This window comes from Grammomys surdaster, unplaced genomic scaffold, assembly GCF_004785775.1.
Source record: "Grammomys surdaster isolate TR1022 unplaced genomic scaffold, NIH_TR_1.0 146, whole genome shotgun sequence".
Taxonomy (NCBI): domain Eukaryota; kingdom Metazoa; phylum Chordata; class Mammalia; order Rodentia; family Muridae; genus Grammomys; species Grammomys surdaster.
Window position 1 is genome coordinate 495,054 of NW_021604604.1, and position 16,093 is coordinate 511,146.

The 16,093-nt window shown below is 40.6% G+C and overlaps 1 protein-coding gene across 1 annotated transcript in view; it reads right to left on the reverse strand.

Annotated features, from left to right (window-relative positions):
• The window catches only part of Apbb1ip (amyloid beta precursor protein binding family B member 1 interacting protein), a 100,789-nt gene that overhangs the window by 44,656 nt on the left and 40,040 nt on the right, over positions 1-16,093 (reverse strand). Inside the window, exons 2-5 of the mRNA XM_028764846.1 lie at positions 12,189-12,260; positions 8,259-8,346; positions 4,788-5,086; positions 2,823-2,900 (exon numbers count right to left, since the gene is read on the reverse strand). Of these exons, the coding sequence (XP_028620679.1) occupies positions 2,823-2,900; positions 4,788-5,086; positions 8,259-8,346; positions 12,189-12,260 (537 nt within the window). The remainder of the gene's footprint in view (positions 1-2,822; positions 2,901-4,787; positions 5,087-8,258; positions 8,347-12,188; positions 12,261-16,093) is intronic.

Consider the following 16,093-nt stretch of genomic DNA (forward strand, 5'->3'; position numbering starts at 1 on the left):
TCCCTCTGCCTTTACTCAGCGGCTCACTGAACTGTGGCCAACAGGCTTTCATTCTGTTCCATCTCGTCAAGTGAAGGGTTACTTGAGCCTAAGGTGTGCCTTGTCTCATCAACACTCATCTCTGTTTGGGGATCCCCTCTACCACTGCACTGTGAACCTAGTGTCTTCCTGCTGCTGAGGACTTTGCTGAAGAGCTACCTTCCCAGGGAGGCTACCTAGCAATTCTTATGGTTTCCATTTTTTTTTCTTTTCTGGCTCATACTTCTGGACTAGAAGAAGAAGAAAAAGAAGAAGAAGAAGAAGGAGAAGGAGAAGGAGAAGGAGAAGGAGAAGGAGAAGGAGAAGGAGAAGGAGAAGAAGAAGAAGAAGAAGAAGAAGAAGAAAGAAGAGGAAGAGGAAGAGGAAGGAGGAGGAGGAAGAGGAGGAGTAGGAGTAGGAGGAGGAAGGTGATGATGGTGATGATGACGATGATGATGATGATGATAATAATAATAGAAGGTTTTGCTGAGCAGTCCTAGCTGGGTCTGACATTAGTGTTGTAGTCCAGGGTAGCTTTGAATTTGCAATCCTCCCGCCTCTGGATCTTGAGTGCTGGGATAAGAGGTATGGGACACCGTACTGAGTCTGGTTTAATTTTCTTTACTGCATTTGCCTCCCTTGCTGGAATTTAGCTCCATATGAGTAACAATCTCACTGGACTTGTTTACCACTGTAGACACCTGGTAACTCCTCTAAAGGGTCGGGGTGCATTGTTAAAGAGAATAAAGTCTCCAGATGGTTTCCAAGGAGGCGCAGAGGGAATATAGGCAATGAATTAGTGGGTAGTGCATTGGGTGGTGATAAATCACTGAGGAGAATTTTAGGGAGTAGTGTTGTACAGTGATGGGGACACTCACTTAGAAGGTGAGTGAATACACAAGGGAAAAATCCAGTGAGAATCTGGGTAACAGTGGAAGGGACAGGTAGGTACAAAGGTGCCACGACAAGGATTTGCGGAGTGTTTGAAGGGTAGTTACAAGGACAAGTAGTTACAGTGAGGTAAATGTAGGGGAGGAATGGGAAAGGAAGGAGGGAGGGAGGAAGGGAAGGATGGAGGAAAGGAGGGAACGAATGGAGAGAACTGAGGCTAGGGAGAAAATGGGAGCCAGATCACACAGAGACAGGAAGGAGGGCACTGTGCGGGATCTGGCTTCACTGAACAAGATGGGCAGGCCCTGGGGCTCTTAGACTGTGGAGACAAGAGCAGAGAAGCAAACTGAGATTGCTGTGGAAGGGCAATCTCAGACAACAGCATGCCAGTTCTTCCCTCACAACCTGAGTGGTGCGCGATACATGTAGGTACAGTTGTGAGATCAGCTCACACATTTGAGCATTCCTCTCTCTCTCTCTCTCTCTCTCTCTCTCTCTCTCTCTCTCTCTCTCTGCTTACAGACAGCAGACGCCGTGTGAACACCGACCTTACGCTCCTGCTCTGATTGTCTGGCTTCCATGCCTTCCCTGATATCATGGACTACAACCTCAATCAGAGAGCCAAAGTCAACCCTTCCTCTAGGACTGCTACTGCTGGGCATTTGTCACAGCGATGAGGAAAGTAACTAATCCAGGTCATAATCTGAGCTGCTTGTCACAGAGAGGAAGAGCTAATATACATGCAGAGAACAAGAAGTCGATTGACATTTGCAACGAATGGAACCAGCTCTATCTGGAAAACATCTTCACATCCAAGCCTTGAAAGTCCGGGTGTGAGGATAGCCAAGGGATATTCAATTATTCACCACGTATACAACTCCTTCATTCAAGAATTGACGTGACAAAGATAATTCACCTTAGTTAGTGAGAGATGACAGATGCTTCAATTGAAATAAGATGCAGACCGAATACTTGTCTCATTACCTAAACAAATTAACTAACATCTTAATAGTAGGTATAGTTTTCTAATCAGGTTAGATACAGGGTTTTCTACTACAATACATGTGTTCCTAAAACACCCTATGCTCTACAAAAATGTTCAAGAAACTTGTAGTCTAACTGGTAAAGTAGTGTTAGGAACGGGTCACTCAAATTTTACACAAATTAAAGACTAGATAAACAACAAAACCAACGTTTGATTCATGGGAGACAACCAGATGAACTTTCTAGAGGCAGCCCAAGGGGTATAAAGTTCACAAAAGAAACTGTGAGGCCAAGGGATGCTGAGGGCTGACCCAATTAAAGCATGCCCTGAGGGTGTACCACCTGCTATAAACAGACAGCTGTGGAAGACCCCAGAGAGCATCCCTCAGGGAACGGAGTCCAGGATGGACATATTTTAAATTCTCAAAATGGAACTGAGAAGGCCCTTGCCGAGGTGGTAGCAAAATCAAAGACCCCTTCTTTCTTGTTAATGAGAATTCCGACTTCCACTCTCCTGGTTCACGGGAAAATTATGTGTAAATCAACAAAATGTCACGTGCGAGCTAAGCAAATGCCTTCCCTTTTGGACACTCATGTTCTCTTTGCCCTTGAGCAGCAGAAAGCCCTGGCAAGAAACAGATGGAGGCAGGTTCCCTACCTAGAAATCGCAAACTAGCAAAATGATGTTATGTAGAAGAAAATGGTATCATTTCACTTTGTTCAGAGAATTCTTTAAAAATTATTATTTGGAAAGTGCTACTTGAGTTTTCTTTCAATGACGCTGTTAAAGCTGCGGTCTTGTGCTAGCAGATAACCCACTACTGACCTGTATTCCTGGAGGCACGTGAACATTTTATTACTGTTTACCAGTAACTATAAAATGACATCACTAATTTAACTCCCCTATGCAAATGTGTTTGATAGCTTACCTTCTTAACCTTGGCTTCCTTCAGCTTTTCCAGTGCTAACTTAATCTTATCAGCCTTTGCCTGGGCTTCTTCTTCTTCCTGTAAAGGGCCAAGACAGTCAACAGAGTCCAATAAATCACATCAGTGAGTTAGTGCTAGGGTCTAGTTCATTTAGAGTAACAAAATTACCAAATTTCACATCCTCCATTTTCAGAATGTAAGTAATGCTTCTGAATAAAATATTCCACTCAGATATACAGAGAGCAACTGTTGTTTATAGCCTTGAGGATTTCATCCGAGAAGATGAAACTATGACTTCACCAACAGTGTCATATACTTTTAGAGCATGCTATTCTGTGCTCAGCTCACAGCGCAGGGGCTGCGTTAGTGTGAAGGAAGCAATCTCTCTCATAAGCTAATGTCCTTGAACTTGTCCCTAGCTGGTGGTGCTGTCTGGGGAAGTCATGGGAACTTTGGGATGTGGAACCTTGCTGGAGGAAGTATATCAGTGGAAGTGGGCTTTGAGAGTTTATGGCCTTGTCCCACTACCAGTTGGCTTTCTGCTTCTATCCTGTGACTAGAATGTGATCAGTTAGCTTCCCGCTCTGACAGCCTGATGCTGGGTCTCCCCCAACATGATGGGCTTTCTCTATAGAACTGTAAGCTAAAAGAAACTCTTAGGTTGCTTTGGTTATAGTATTTTATTTATCACAGCAACAGAAAAGTAACAAATACAGACAGCAACCTACAGAATCTATTAAGGCTTTCATCCTAAGGGAGTTGAACACTTCCCAAGATTACACACATCCTCTTGGATTATGGTATCTATTCAGAGGAAGATTTCTAGCTTTTATTAGAAGCTTTAAAATGTTCTTAACAGCTTACATTTTAGTATGAAAGCCAAAACTTAATGTTATAAATCACAAACCTCCAAAGCAAACCAAAATAAACAAACAAAACAAAATAAATGAAATGCCCTACTCATGAACACACACGAGCAGTAGCGAAGAGTGTGAAATATTCTTATGCGCCCAAATGCCTTTGATTTTATAATGTAAAATCCTGATAATAGGACAATTAAGGCTCTCTTATCTATCTGTCTGTCTATTTGTTTATTTATAATGATAAGGAATGGAATTGTTTATTTATACTGATAAGGAAACAAAGTGTTCTGGCTACATCTCCACTGTTTGAAAGTAGAATTATCTCTTCAAATACCACTGGTTTCTGAAATAATTTTGAGTGCCAAGATGCTTTAGGAACATTTGAAAGTGAGGAATTTTTTAAGTGTCTTCCTGCACACTCAACTTCGTATTTACTTTCAAGGAATTCATGATCCCCCTGAAACCATGAGGGGCCTGAAGCTTGCAGCTTCTGCTCTGTCTTAATCAGAGGCAACGAGTGTGATACAGTGTGGATTTAACATGTGATTTACATTTGAAATTGCAGGATTTCCTGGCATCATTACGATGATTTGAATGATACTGACCACCACCATCCAGCACAACAGGAACCCACAGGACTGAGCTGGGCTCTCTATTGGAAATATTTTCAAGGGACCCATTTAAGGAAAAGTCCTCAAAGTGTTTTTACTCTTTTTTGAAAGACATGTAACTAACATGCCAAATGAAGATAATGTAGTTATTTTACAAAGTTTAGCAACTTATAAATAGCAAGCATTTATTACCTGTCTTTGCCCTCCCCAATGAAGTTATTCTAAAGATACATAGTCTTTGCCCTATTGAAAAGGGTTGCCAGAGGCAATGATTCAATTTAGCTCAAATCAAAACTTGTTATTTTCTAGATTCTGGGCTAGGAACAGGGATTTGTAATAAACACACACTATTTCTTTTCTTTTTTCAGTACCTCAGAGGTCTAGGCATACAAACTTACAGATGTGATTGTCACTTCAAAGAAAGTCCAGGGTGATGGGTGGGTAGTAAGTAGATGGCAATGGTTCGGCCATCTTGGGTCCTATGGACTTACTTTAGAGAGAGGTTCAGGAGGAGGAGGAGGTGGAGGGGGTGGGAGGTCCAGCATGGGTTCTGCTGGTGGAGGCGGTAAAGGTTCCTCATAGTGGCTGACAACAACAGCAGCAGCACCTGCTCCATAAGCTTGTGGAGCTGTACCCCGGCCAGCTGAGGCCTCCGGAGGTGCTGACTGATCTTGATGCTGAGAGGACGCTTTCTGAGCTTGGATGGTTCTCTGTTCGGCTTCACTTATATCTGCTACCAGATCTGCCATGAGGGCATCTAAATCTTGGTCTTCTAGCGCATTTAAGGACTCTAAGAGGAAAAATAGCATCAGTGTTTGAAAAACAAACCAACTATTTGTACCTGGAAAAACCTAAAAGCAATTCTTTTTTTAAAAAGGAGCAATATGTACATAGGCGGGAATCATTATTTAAATTTCTATGATACAGTAAGAAAGGTTGAAAGTATTTTTATGCAATGACACATATCTACCTATCGGGACTCCTGAATTAATACAGTCAGTGCTTAGTGTAAGTTCCTAACAGGAAGAAAAGGGGGAAATGTGTTCTGCACTAGAGTGTCTCCAGCTACAGTCAGAGTAGAGCACTTGAGCAGATACCTATGTGGGACTCTTGAATATTTTGGTGCAAGAATGGGAGCTCTCCCACCGGTGGTCAGCTGGGTTTCATCCCACCTTTCGGGAGTGGAGAGCAAACTTCTGGAAGCCTTCCACCAAACTGCAGGAAACCTTATATTCTCAAGTGCAGGATTAATGCAGCAAAGGTATAAGAGAAAATAAAAAGGAGACTAGGTAGTAAAGACTTTGTGAAGGCAGTGGACTGAGTGAGCTTTCATAACAAAGAGTGAACTCAGCTTTATGGGGCGATGGGAAAGGAGGAGAGTTCTTTTGGATCTCGTCCAAGTGTGAGATAAGGTCACATGCATACTCAGCAAGTTGGCTAGCTTGCCAGGATCAGAGGGAGTGGTGTTGGTGGATGGCATCAGCAGAGTTGTGCTGGCAATCAGGCATTGACCGCATGATGATGCAGTGAAGAAGGATGGACCCTTCCTGTGCAGGATGACCCAGAATGAGGAAGTGGGAGTGTCAGAAATGGAGCCTAGTGAAAAGCAGAAAGCATTGTGAGTCAGCTCCTTGCTGGACTGTCAGTGCCATATAGCACAGCACAGTAGAATATCAGTTCTTGCACCACACTCATTTGACCATCAAATGCATGAAGCAGGGTTTTTTTTTTTTTTGTAAACCACTTTTTCATAAAACTATTATTTTAAAATGTTTTCAGAGATATGACCAAAAACTGAAACTTGTTCATAATTTTCTAACATGATCAGTCACAATTGCTAATAAAAAATCTTTTAATAAACACTATTCTAAATTATTATAGCTATATTGTATATAATTATAAGCACTTTAGTGATAAAATTCCTATAATGAAACTTACTGTCTAAAGAAAAGTTCACTAGCCGGGCGGTGGTGGCACACGCCTTTAATCCCAGCACCTGGGAGGCAGAGGCAGGCGGATTTCTGAGTTCGAGAGTTTGAGGATAGCCTGGTCTACAGAGTGAGTTCCAGGACAGCCAGGGCTACACAGAGAAACCCTGTCTCGAAAAAACCAAAAAAAAAAAAAAGTTCACTTTACATTATTCTTTAATATCTTATTAATCTGTCAAAGAGGTCAAAATGTATTGCTATAGCTTAAATGTGTTAATGGAGATTAATTTTTATTAATCAACGTAGAATTACATACTCAAGAATTGGGAATGAAAAATGGATTCCGTTCTGAAGTCTGTCATTCTCTGAATTTTTAATTCATTTTTAATGAACTTGTTTAACTTATTTTTAACTAATGTTAGCAATAACTTAACTGAGGGCAATAAAAACATATTCTAAACAAATTTAACTTTCTATACACATTAGGAATTTGGTAGCTCTGTCCTCTCCCAAAGCCATCCATCCACAGGCATCTAGTCTCCTGGTTACCACATCGTAACATGGCTGCACTTCAGAGATTTATGGGTTTCTTTGACTCTATCATCTTTGCTAGTTTTTTGATGCTAACCATTAAGTGTTTAGAAAACCTGGAGCTGACTACAGCAGTACGAACACCGACTAAACTTAAATTTTTTTTTTGTTTGTTTGTTTTTCGAGACAGGGTTTCTCTGTATAGCCCTGGCTGTCCTGAAACTCACTCTGTAGACCAGGCTGGCCTCGAACTCAGAAATCCGCCTGTCTCTGCCTCCCAAGTGCTGGGATTAAAGGCGTGCGCCACCACCGCCCGGCTCTAAACTTAAATTTTAGTGGAACTGATGATAAAGTGCTCATTTGTGGCACTTCCACAGGCAGAGGCAGGTGAATCTCGAGAGTTCAAGGCAACCATAATCTACATAGAAAGTTCCAGGCCAGCCAGAACTCCATTGTGAGACCAAGTCAACAAAACAAATAAAACTAGAAAACACCCACTAGAGGCAAGTGTCTGTTAGACAGGGCTGTCAAAATCCCCGCAAAGTGGACTACTCTTTGGAAACTTCATAGATGCTATTATCTCAGTGAACATAGCTAGTAGTAGTAGTAGTAGTGTGTGTGTGTGTGTGTGCTTAATGGTGAATAGAAGAGTGTAGAAAAAGAGTGTAGAATAGAGACTACTAGAAAGAGGTACATTATAACTGACCAATCAACAGTCACCGGTTTCTTTGGGCTTATCATGAAAATGTTGCAAAAGACAGAAACAGCGAAGCTGGGTGAGAAATGGAAACAGAAGCCAGGGCTTGGGTTCTGTACTGAACTTCTTTGTAATTTTAGTTGTTGTGATTTGGGGTCACTGAAAGTCTTTGGCTACTCTTTTCTAGCAAGGCCAACCTTGTGGTTCAATGTCTGACACCAAGAGTTCCAGTGACTTCTTATTAAGGTGGAAGTGACTATTTCAAGATTTATTGTCATTTCAATGACATCAAATTGAACAGTTGGTTCTCTGTAATAAATTGAGAAGAGGATCTTGCTATAAATTAAAGCTTTGATCTCCAGAGGATTGAAAGTTTCAAACAGTAAATTATATACAAGTACATGTATATAATTTAAAACACCATATTTAGAATAAAATGTATTTGGAATCAGTTCCCATTCATATATGATCAATTGTTATTCAACATTTAATTTTTATCCTTGAAGAGACATTCCTTACTGACTCCTTAGTAACAAGAAACATTCCTTTCTTTACCAAAAGGTGAGGTTATCCTGAGACTTTTCATATATGAAAGTTGATCTTCTCTTTCATTATAGGTAAAAATATCTAATTGACTTTATTAATTCAGTGTAGACACAGTAAAGGACAATGTACCATCCAGGACTTACACACTATTTCCCATGATGTCCACATTTCCTTGGTTTCATGGTCAGAGGCTAGTCCCATGGAGACCTGGGTCATTGCTATGGCTTCAGACTGCTTAAGAAACAAGTTTCTGTGCTTACCGTTTAAATCCTTAAACCCCACACTGTAGTTAAACTCTTCTCGGGGTGGCTTGGGCTCTGGAGGAGGAAGAGTGTCCACTCCTAAACTCTGTGAAAACAGATCCCACAGTTTGTGTGAGTGATTCACAAAACCAACATTTCTAAAGCCCAAACCATCCATTATTTATTCGTTTTTCGCCAAATATGCTCTTTAAAAACATATTTTTACTTGAAAAATGTTTTATCATATTTCTTTTCCAGTATAGAAAATTTCAGCTTAAAAAACCTATCCTGTAAAACATGTTTTGAAACAGACTGTGTTAATTGAGAATAACGAGACAGAAATAGTTACTTTTTCTAAACAACAGAGAAACTTTGCTGCCTTGGTGAAGGTGCTTATTATACACAGTTTTTAAGGACTTACATAGTGACATCAAAGGAAAAAACGTCAATCATCTGGAGAAGAAATTCTTCCACAAAAACCTTTCAATCATTTGTTTACTCCTCATTACTTCTTGTGTACCCCAAGGGCGTTAACGTTCTGATGATTCCAATAGCAGCTGCTAAATGAGTTTCCCCAAGAAGGGCCTGTCTCTGCCAAGCTACTGCTTTACCACTGAGCTGCATTCTCAGACCATTAGTTTTGCTTTTGTCGATTTTTGATATTATATTCTCATTCTTCTTGCCATGCAGAAATCAAATGTTTCCATTTTAAAATATTTTATTTTATGTTTTATAGCTTCTGTGTGTTATCTTATTTACATGTGGCCATCCAGCTCAAGGGGAGGCCTGGGGCCCTGACACTGTTAATGATGCTGTGGTGTGCAGAGAGGAGGCTAGCATGGCTGCCCTCTGAGAGGCAGCTGAAAGAGTCAGATGCTATGCAGATACTAGCACCCAACCAATGGACGGAAGCCAGGGACCCCTGTGGTTGAATTGGGAAAAGCTGGAAGAAGCTGAGGAGGAGGGTGGCCTCATGGGAAGACCAGTAGTCTCAACTGACCTGGACACTTGAGATCTTTCAGACACTGAGCCACCAAACAGGCAGCATAAAGCAGCTGATAGGAGGCCCGCAAGCATATACAACAGAGGACTGCCTGGTCTAGCCTCAGGGAGAGAAGATGCACCTAACTCTTGAGAGACTTGAGGCCCAGGGGAGTGGGGAGGCCTGGTAAGGTAGGGGGGAGATGGTAGGGGGGAGGCATGGTATAGGGAATAGTCCAGGGGACAGATGGGGAGGGGTACAAAGTCTAGACTGTAAAAAGGGATTAAAGAATAATAATAAATTTAAGAAAAGATTATAAGCACTCTTTTTTCTCTGTGTTTTCTCTCCCTTCATATATTTAGATCTTTGATCCATGGAATTTAGTGTTACAAAGCGTGAGCGGAGCTACAGCTCTTAACAGCTGTGGTACTCCAACGCCATTTATTAAGTTATAAGTTTGTATTTCCTTAGAAGGTGACCTTTATCAGGATATGTGGGGGAAGCTCCGGGACACAAACAAGTGCTAATCATTCAGACACTTGAGAGAAAAGTAAATTGGGATTCTTCATACAACTGTTTCAACTTTTCTGTAAGCTTAAAATTGATTTTTTCCAGTATTACAATCACATTATTGCATCTCAACCTACTTTAGTTTTTGCTTATTTTAGAAAACTGCTGATACCAAGGTTTATCCATCATTCTTAGTCACGCATCTAATTTTAAGGAAAAGATCAAGCACAACATTCAGGCATAGATATCAAAACAGCAGCTCTTTGAATGACTGGGGAAATACCCAATCGTCTCAGAAGGAAGTTGGAAAATTTCAAATTACAGAACAGATCATAGACAATCACAAGATAGGACCGTTCTTCTCCAGACTCAAACCTTGAGACTCACCTGGGAGACTCCCATGAATTAAGAGAACTCAGGACTTCATCATCTTGGGCACAACAAAGACCAAAACCTAAATGACCTTGACTGTGGCAGACCCAGGAGATGAGATAAGGTTCTTTTCTTACTCTTGAGTGACAGTGAACATCCTTGACTCTGACCAGTTAGGATGTTCATTTCTTCCATTAGTCAAAGATGTGGGTAAATGCACAGAGAAAGACCACGGTCCACTGAAATGTGATTACATTATAAATCCCACCCTCCTTTTTCCACTCCTCAACTGGACATTTTAAAGGCTTGAAGTATGGTAATTGGTGGATCTACACACCTTTTAATTGCCCCATTTAGACTGCAGAGGCCATAAAAACTAGAAATTTCTCATAATCTCTCCTGTTCTTAGTCTGTGACTAAATATTTGATAAATATTTAATCAAAAGATGCAGTAGTATAACATGTCAGTTTACACTGAGAACATCAGTGTCATTTGCCTGTGACTGCACTCACTGATGATGACATGAGCCAGGCTTGGTGGCTCAGTTGAGAGGAGAAGTAAAGGGGTATGGAGTTAGGTCATGCTTGTGAATTAGGCCTGCCTGGGCTACATTGGGGCTGAGTTCCAAAGCAAGCACAAAATTAAAATGATGCTATTGTATATAAGTTTAAATTCCACAATTATGCCTTTTCCTTAGGTTGACTGTGCAAGGGTGTGTAAGCCTTTGAGATTATGGTTGTTCTGTGTAAATGTCTTGTCTTGTTTTACTTTGCGTTTAAATCACTGGAGTTGGGTCAGAGTGTCTACTTGGCTAGCCCCTACCTTGTAGAACTATTGCCTCTGGTGCCCAGAAGTCCAGTGGCAGGCAACAGCTGAAAGAGCTCCACAAGCCCAGTGACAAACTGATTTCAGAAAAGAAACTGTATTTTATATCTCACTGTTCCTTGTATCCATTTGTGTTATAGTTAATATGCTAAGATAAAACAAGTTTATTACAAATAAAAAAAATCCCACCCTCAAACAACTTGATTTCCCCAAAGCCTCATATTGTTTCTGTTCTTTTAAAAAATAAAAAATTGTCTACTGTGCTGTGTGTGTGTATGTGTGTATGTGTTTACATGTGTCATGCATGGTACTCATGTGAAGAAGGCCAGAAACTAACTTGCAGAGATTAGTTCTCCCCTTCTAGTATGCAAGTCCTGGAGATTGAACTCAGGTCATCAGGTTTGATAGCAAGTGCCTTTATCCTTTGTTTCTTCTTTCAGAGAATCCAAACTTCTATGAATTTTATTGGGAATAAAAAATAGATGCTAACTAAAAATAGTTAATTATCTCTTGAGCAAACTGTCCTCAAATCAGACTGTATATTTGTTTTGAAGAGACCTTAACACTTTCATCTTTTTTAGACTATTGTGTTAACTGTATTTTAACATTGTGTGTGGAAGTGATGAGTTTAGTGACTCCAGAAATTAAGAAACAGTTGTAAGAACATCAAGGACACAGAAAAGCTCACAGGACTTTGTGACTTGAGTCAGTGGTCCTTCAGCCTCTGACTCCTGGGCTCTGGATGATCTGACACAGTGAGGTCACTATAGTCTTGATTGGCTGCTTTTCTCAGATATGCAGCCTGTGGCTGAGTGGCTTTCATGCTTCCTAGAGGAGACTGAGTTTGTCCATTCAGAACATCATAATACTCCTTTGAAATATAGTATTTCTTTAAAGGATGACACAAAAGTTTGTTACTCAGTACGATTTTGTCGGCTAGTCTCTATGAAGGTAGGTAAGCACTAGGGCTGTTACTCAGAGGTCATTGATGAAGGAAGCATGGGAGTTCCTTCATGGGACATGGTAAACTTGGACACTGACATAAGCCTGTATGTGTGATCGTTAGACCAAACCATGTGCAGTGAGGAGCAGAACCAATGCAAAGCTTTACTATTTTCTCCCAACACTGTCATAGTTACATCAGGACACATGATGTTGCTAATCTCTGACGTTGTTTAAAGGAAGCACTTGTATCAAATCCTACAATCCCTGCTCACCCGCTCCCCTCACAGTTTTCAGGTTAAGAATTGAGTTTTACCTGGGTCAAGAGATCCATCTCCCCCAGCAGAGTGCTGAACATCTGGTCTATGTCTTCGTTTGATTCACCCATCTGAAACAGGAAGAGACAGAGACATTAGAGGGCTCTAAAAGCTTATCAGGGGGATACATGTTGTATTTTCCCTCTTTCCTTCAGAATCAAGCAATCCATGAAGAGAGCAGCTTGGAGAAGGTCCCTAACGCCTTGAAATTCCATGTTTGGATGCCATCTAATTTGATGTCTGAGGTTGAGCTAAATCTTGGGACCTACTACAGAGCAAATCCTAATCTTGTTTTTCTAGCCTAAACTACTGTCGTTGGGGCCAAGTGAACAAAGTGGACATTGTTCTGGTACTCGCCTCACCATAGGATTCTTTTATCCGAAAGAGAGAAACCCTCACGCCACTCTTGATGGTTTTGATTGTTGACTTGTTCCAGTGGAATATCAGTGAGATTAGTGAAGCTCCCTTCTGTGAAGTTTCCAGAGACGAACGGATTAATCCCTTGACTTATTTATGATAAGATATTACTTTTGGGAAGTGTTGAAAAGTAGGAAGTGGGCCTAGCTGAAAGAAGTAATCGTGGGTGTGGCCGTGCCGACTGCAGTTATAGCTTGCTCTGGCTTCTCCCTGTATCTCCTTTGTCTGCTTCCTGTCTATCAAGGAGTGACCAGCCTCTTCCATGTTTCTGCCAAAGTGACAATCTGCCTGGGTGAAGAAACTGGATTAATGTTTCTGAAGTCAAGAGTCAGAATAATAGTTTTCCTCCTTTTGAATTTGTTTTTGTTACATCATTGGTCACAGTGATGACATAACTACTAAGATGACTTACTATCAGGTCAGAGAGATGTAGAGTTTTACATCCACTCAAAAACACACTAACGTGACTGCATTTCAAAGTGCCTGTGATTAAGCGTATTTACCAAATGGTCCCCTACTTTATAAAGATATCTGTGAAATAATAACAGTTTTGGTACGTTTATTTGTAAGTACACAGAAACCCCAGGGTAAAGGAAAAAGAGTGGAAATGAAGGCTATTTTTTCATCATAGCCTTCTTTAATTCCCTAAACCAAATGAAACAATTGTACAAGAAAGGGGAAATGTTAGGTTATGACAAAATGTAGCGAGGCACTTTGGTAGGGGCAAGCAGCTACTCTCCTTCCTAACATTTTTTTGGCAGGGCTGAATTGAGAAATGAGTTAAGAATATTAATTCTTCAAGGACTGCTTGGCAGACTGTAGTGTGACAAAGGGAATGAAGTATGTTACATGTTAAACGAAGGATTCCCCCAACAGTTCTAAACACTATAAGACATTACAAGAGCAATGCCAATTGCACAGCAATAGTTTGATGATGTGGGTAGAGATCAGTATGTGTTTGGTTAGATCACTTCTCAGCCTTTTGGCTAAGATCAAGTGTATTTGGTTAGAACTGTGAGTTCATTCTTGTTCTCACTAGACAAAAATTTTTGGAAAAAACCCTGCACTGAACATGTCAAGATTTTTTTCTTGGTAAAATTCCCTTATAGCAACCATAGTCATGCATTGGTCAACAAATCGTCATTATTTTGTCAAAGACAGACTGCATTAACCACTATGGTCCTTGAGTCATATTGCTTAGAGATGGTGTAGCCATCGTAGCTTGTGTAGGTCTACTCCATGAGCTCCTGACAATCAAAAATCCTAAACATGCATTGCTCAAAACGTATTCCCATTGCTGACTGACAGGTGGCTATGGTATTATCAGTGACCTAGAGATAACTCAGAATACAGGAGGATGTGTATATACTATATGAAATTTAAAGTGCTTAAGTATCCTTGGATTTGGGAATCCATAGATGTTTCTGGAACCATCCAGCAGGTGTTGAAGGATGACTGTATTTCAGCCAACAATATTTGCTTGAGCATAGATACATATGTGCTTCTGTTTTCATATGGACACACACACATATGCATAGAAATGATGTTATATAAGAATGATAGAATGATGTTATATACACAATGATCACTGTGCACCTACTATTTGGCTTTCACAACGATCAATATGATTTCTCTTTTTAAATATATATATATATATATATATATATATATATATATATATATAATAAAATTTCACTTGATTATTTTACCAAATACTATTTTTTCTGCACATACTTTAATATGTAGGTCAGGTTTAAAAGAGTAAGTTTTTTTTGGTTCTTTCAATAGCATACATGAATTATACACAACAGTAGGTCTCATTTGTTTGTATGCATGATCTCCTCACTGTATTTTGATCATATTTATCCCCATTATTCACTCAAGTCCCTTTTACTTTTTAAAATCTTTTCTTGGGATGTATGTCAGTGAATTTTATTAATGTTGCTTATAGGAACATGGGTACTTTACCAGTAGCTACACCACTGAAGAAAATTTCCTTTCTTATCAACCATTAACTGTGTGCAAGTCCTTGTGGGAGAATGGGTCCCATGAAACCTTCTACTACAACATATTGATGGGTTCAATTTTGTGCAGATCGTCTGCAGTTAATCATAGCTGTTAGGAGTTCAAGAGTGTATGAGCCACTAAATGCCTGGTCAGTGTTCCTACTAATCTCCACACTTCCTTCCAGCTTGTACATTCTTTCTGCTCCTTACTGCACTAGTCCCCTGAGTCTTGGAGAGGGCGATATAGATGTCTCATTTATGGCTGGGCATTCAATAGTCATTTATTCTCAGTATCTTGAACTGTTGGCATTCTTCTGAGTAATGGACTGCCAAATAAAGCAACACATTTGTCTTAAGCTGACAGCAACATTAATTTGAAGGCAATTTGATGGGCATATCCTGTCTATTTGGAAAAAACAACCACAGTAGGACCTATGGCCTACCCAGCCATGAGTTTTTGCTCAGATTTGTGGTAGCAGAATTCCCTCCTGTGGAGCAGGCATCAAGTTCAATCAGAAAGCAGTTGTGTGGTGGTTGGAAGGAGAATGGCACCACAGACTCATATGTTTGAACACTTGCAAATCTCCTGCTACTCTACTATTCTACTTAGTCTCTCTCTCTCTCTCTCTCTCTCTCTCTCTCTCTCTCTCTCTGTGTGTGTGTGTTTCTTTGTCTCTCTCTACCTTGTGGTTGTTGTTTGAACATGTAAACTCTTAGCTACTGGGGCATTGCTATGCCTGCCTACTGCCATGCTCCCTGCCCTGATGGCCATAGACTCCCCCCTCTCAAACTGTAAGCAGCCTCCAATTAAATGCTTTCTTTTATAAGTTGCCTTGGCTATGGTGTCTCTTCATAGCAATAAAATAGTAACAGTTGGTTATCCTGTAGCAGACTTGTCACTATTGCATGAATGGACTCATCTTGCTTGGCCAAGCAGGATTGTTGCACACAGAGTCCACAGCTGAGCAGGCCTATCAATGACCATCCTTTCTCAGCAGCCTGCATGACACTTCTGACCCTATGACAGTTAGTCAGCAGACAGGAAGCATTTAGCTCAGTCCTAGCTTGATTTCTCTATAAACTGTGACTATAATATGTGAAATATTCATTACTGTGTTCTTACCATCAAGATTTTCTGGGCAACTAAGAACAGTGGCAATTGCTTGTATTATTTGGTCTCAGGAGCTTCCCTGTCCAACAACTCCTAGGAATGTAATCCACCTGAACACTGACTTTTTTTCTTTAGTAATCTATGGCTTTAGGAGTAGAGAAATGGCTCAGTAGTTAAGAGCACATAATACTCTTGCAAAGGACCTGAATTCTCTTCTAAGGACTCCTATCAGGAAGCTTGTGACTGCCTAACTCTGGCTCTGGAAGGCCTAATGCCTCTAACCTCCCTGGGTACCTGTACTCAGGTGACATATCCCTCCCTGCCACACACACACACACACACACACACACACACACACACACACACACAC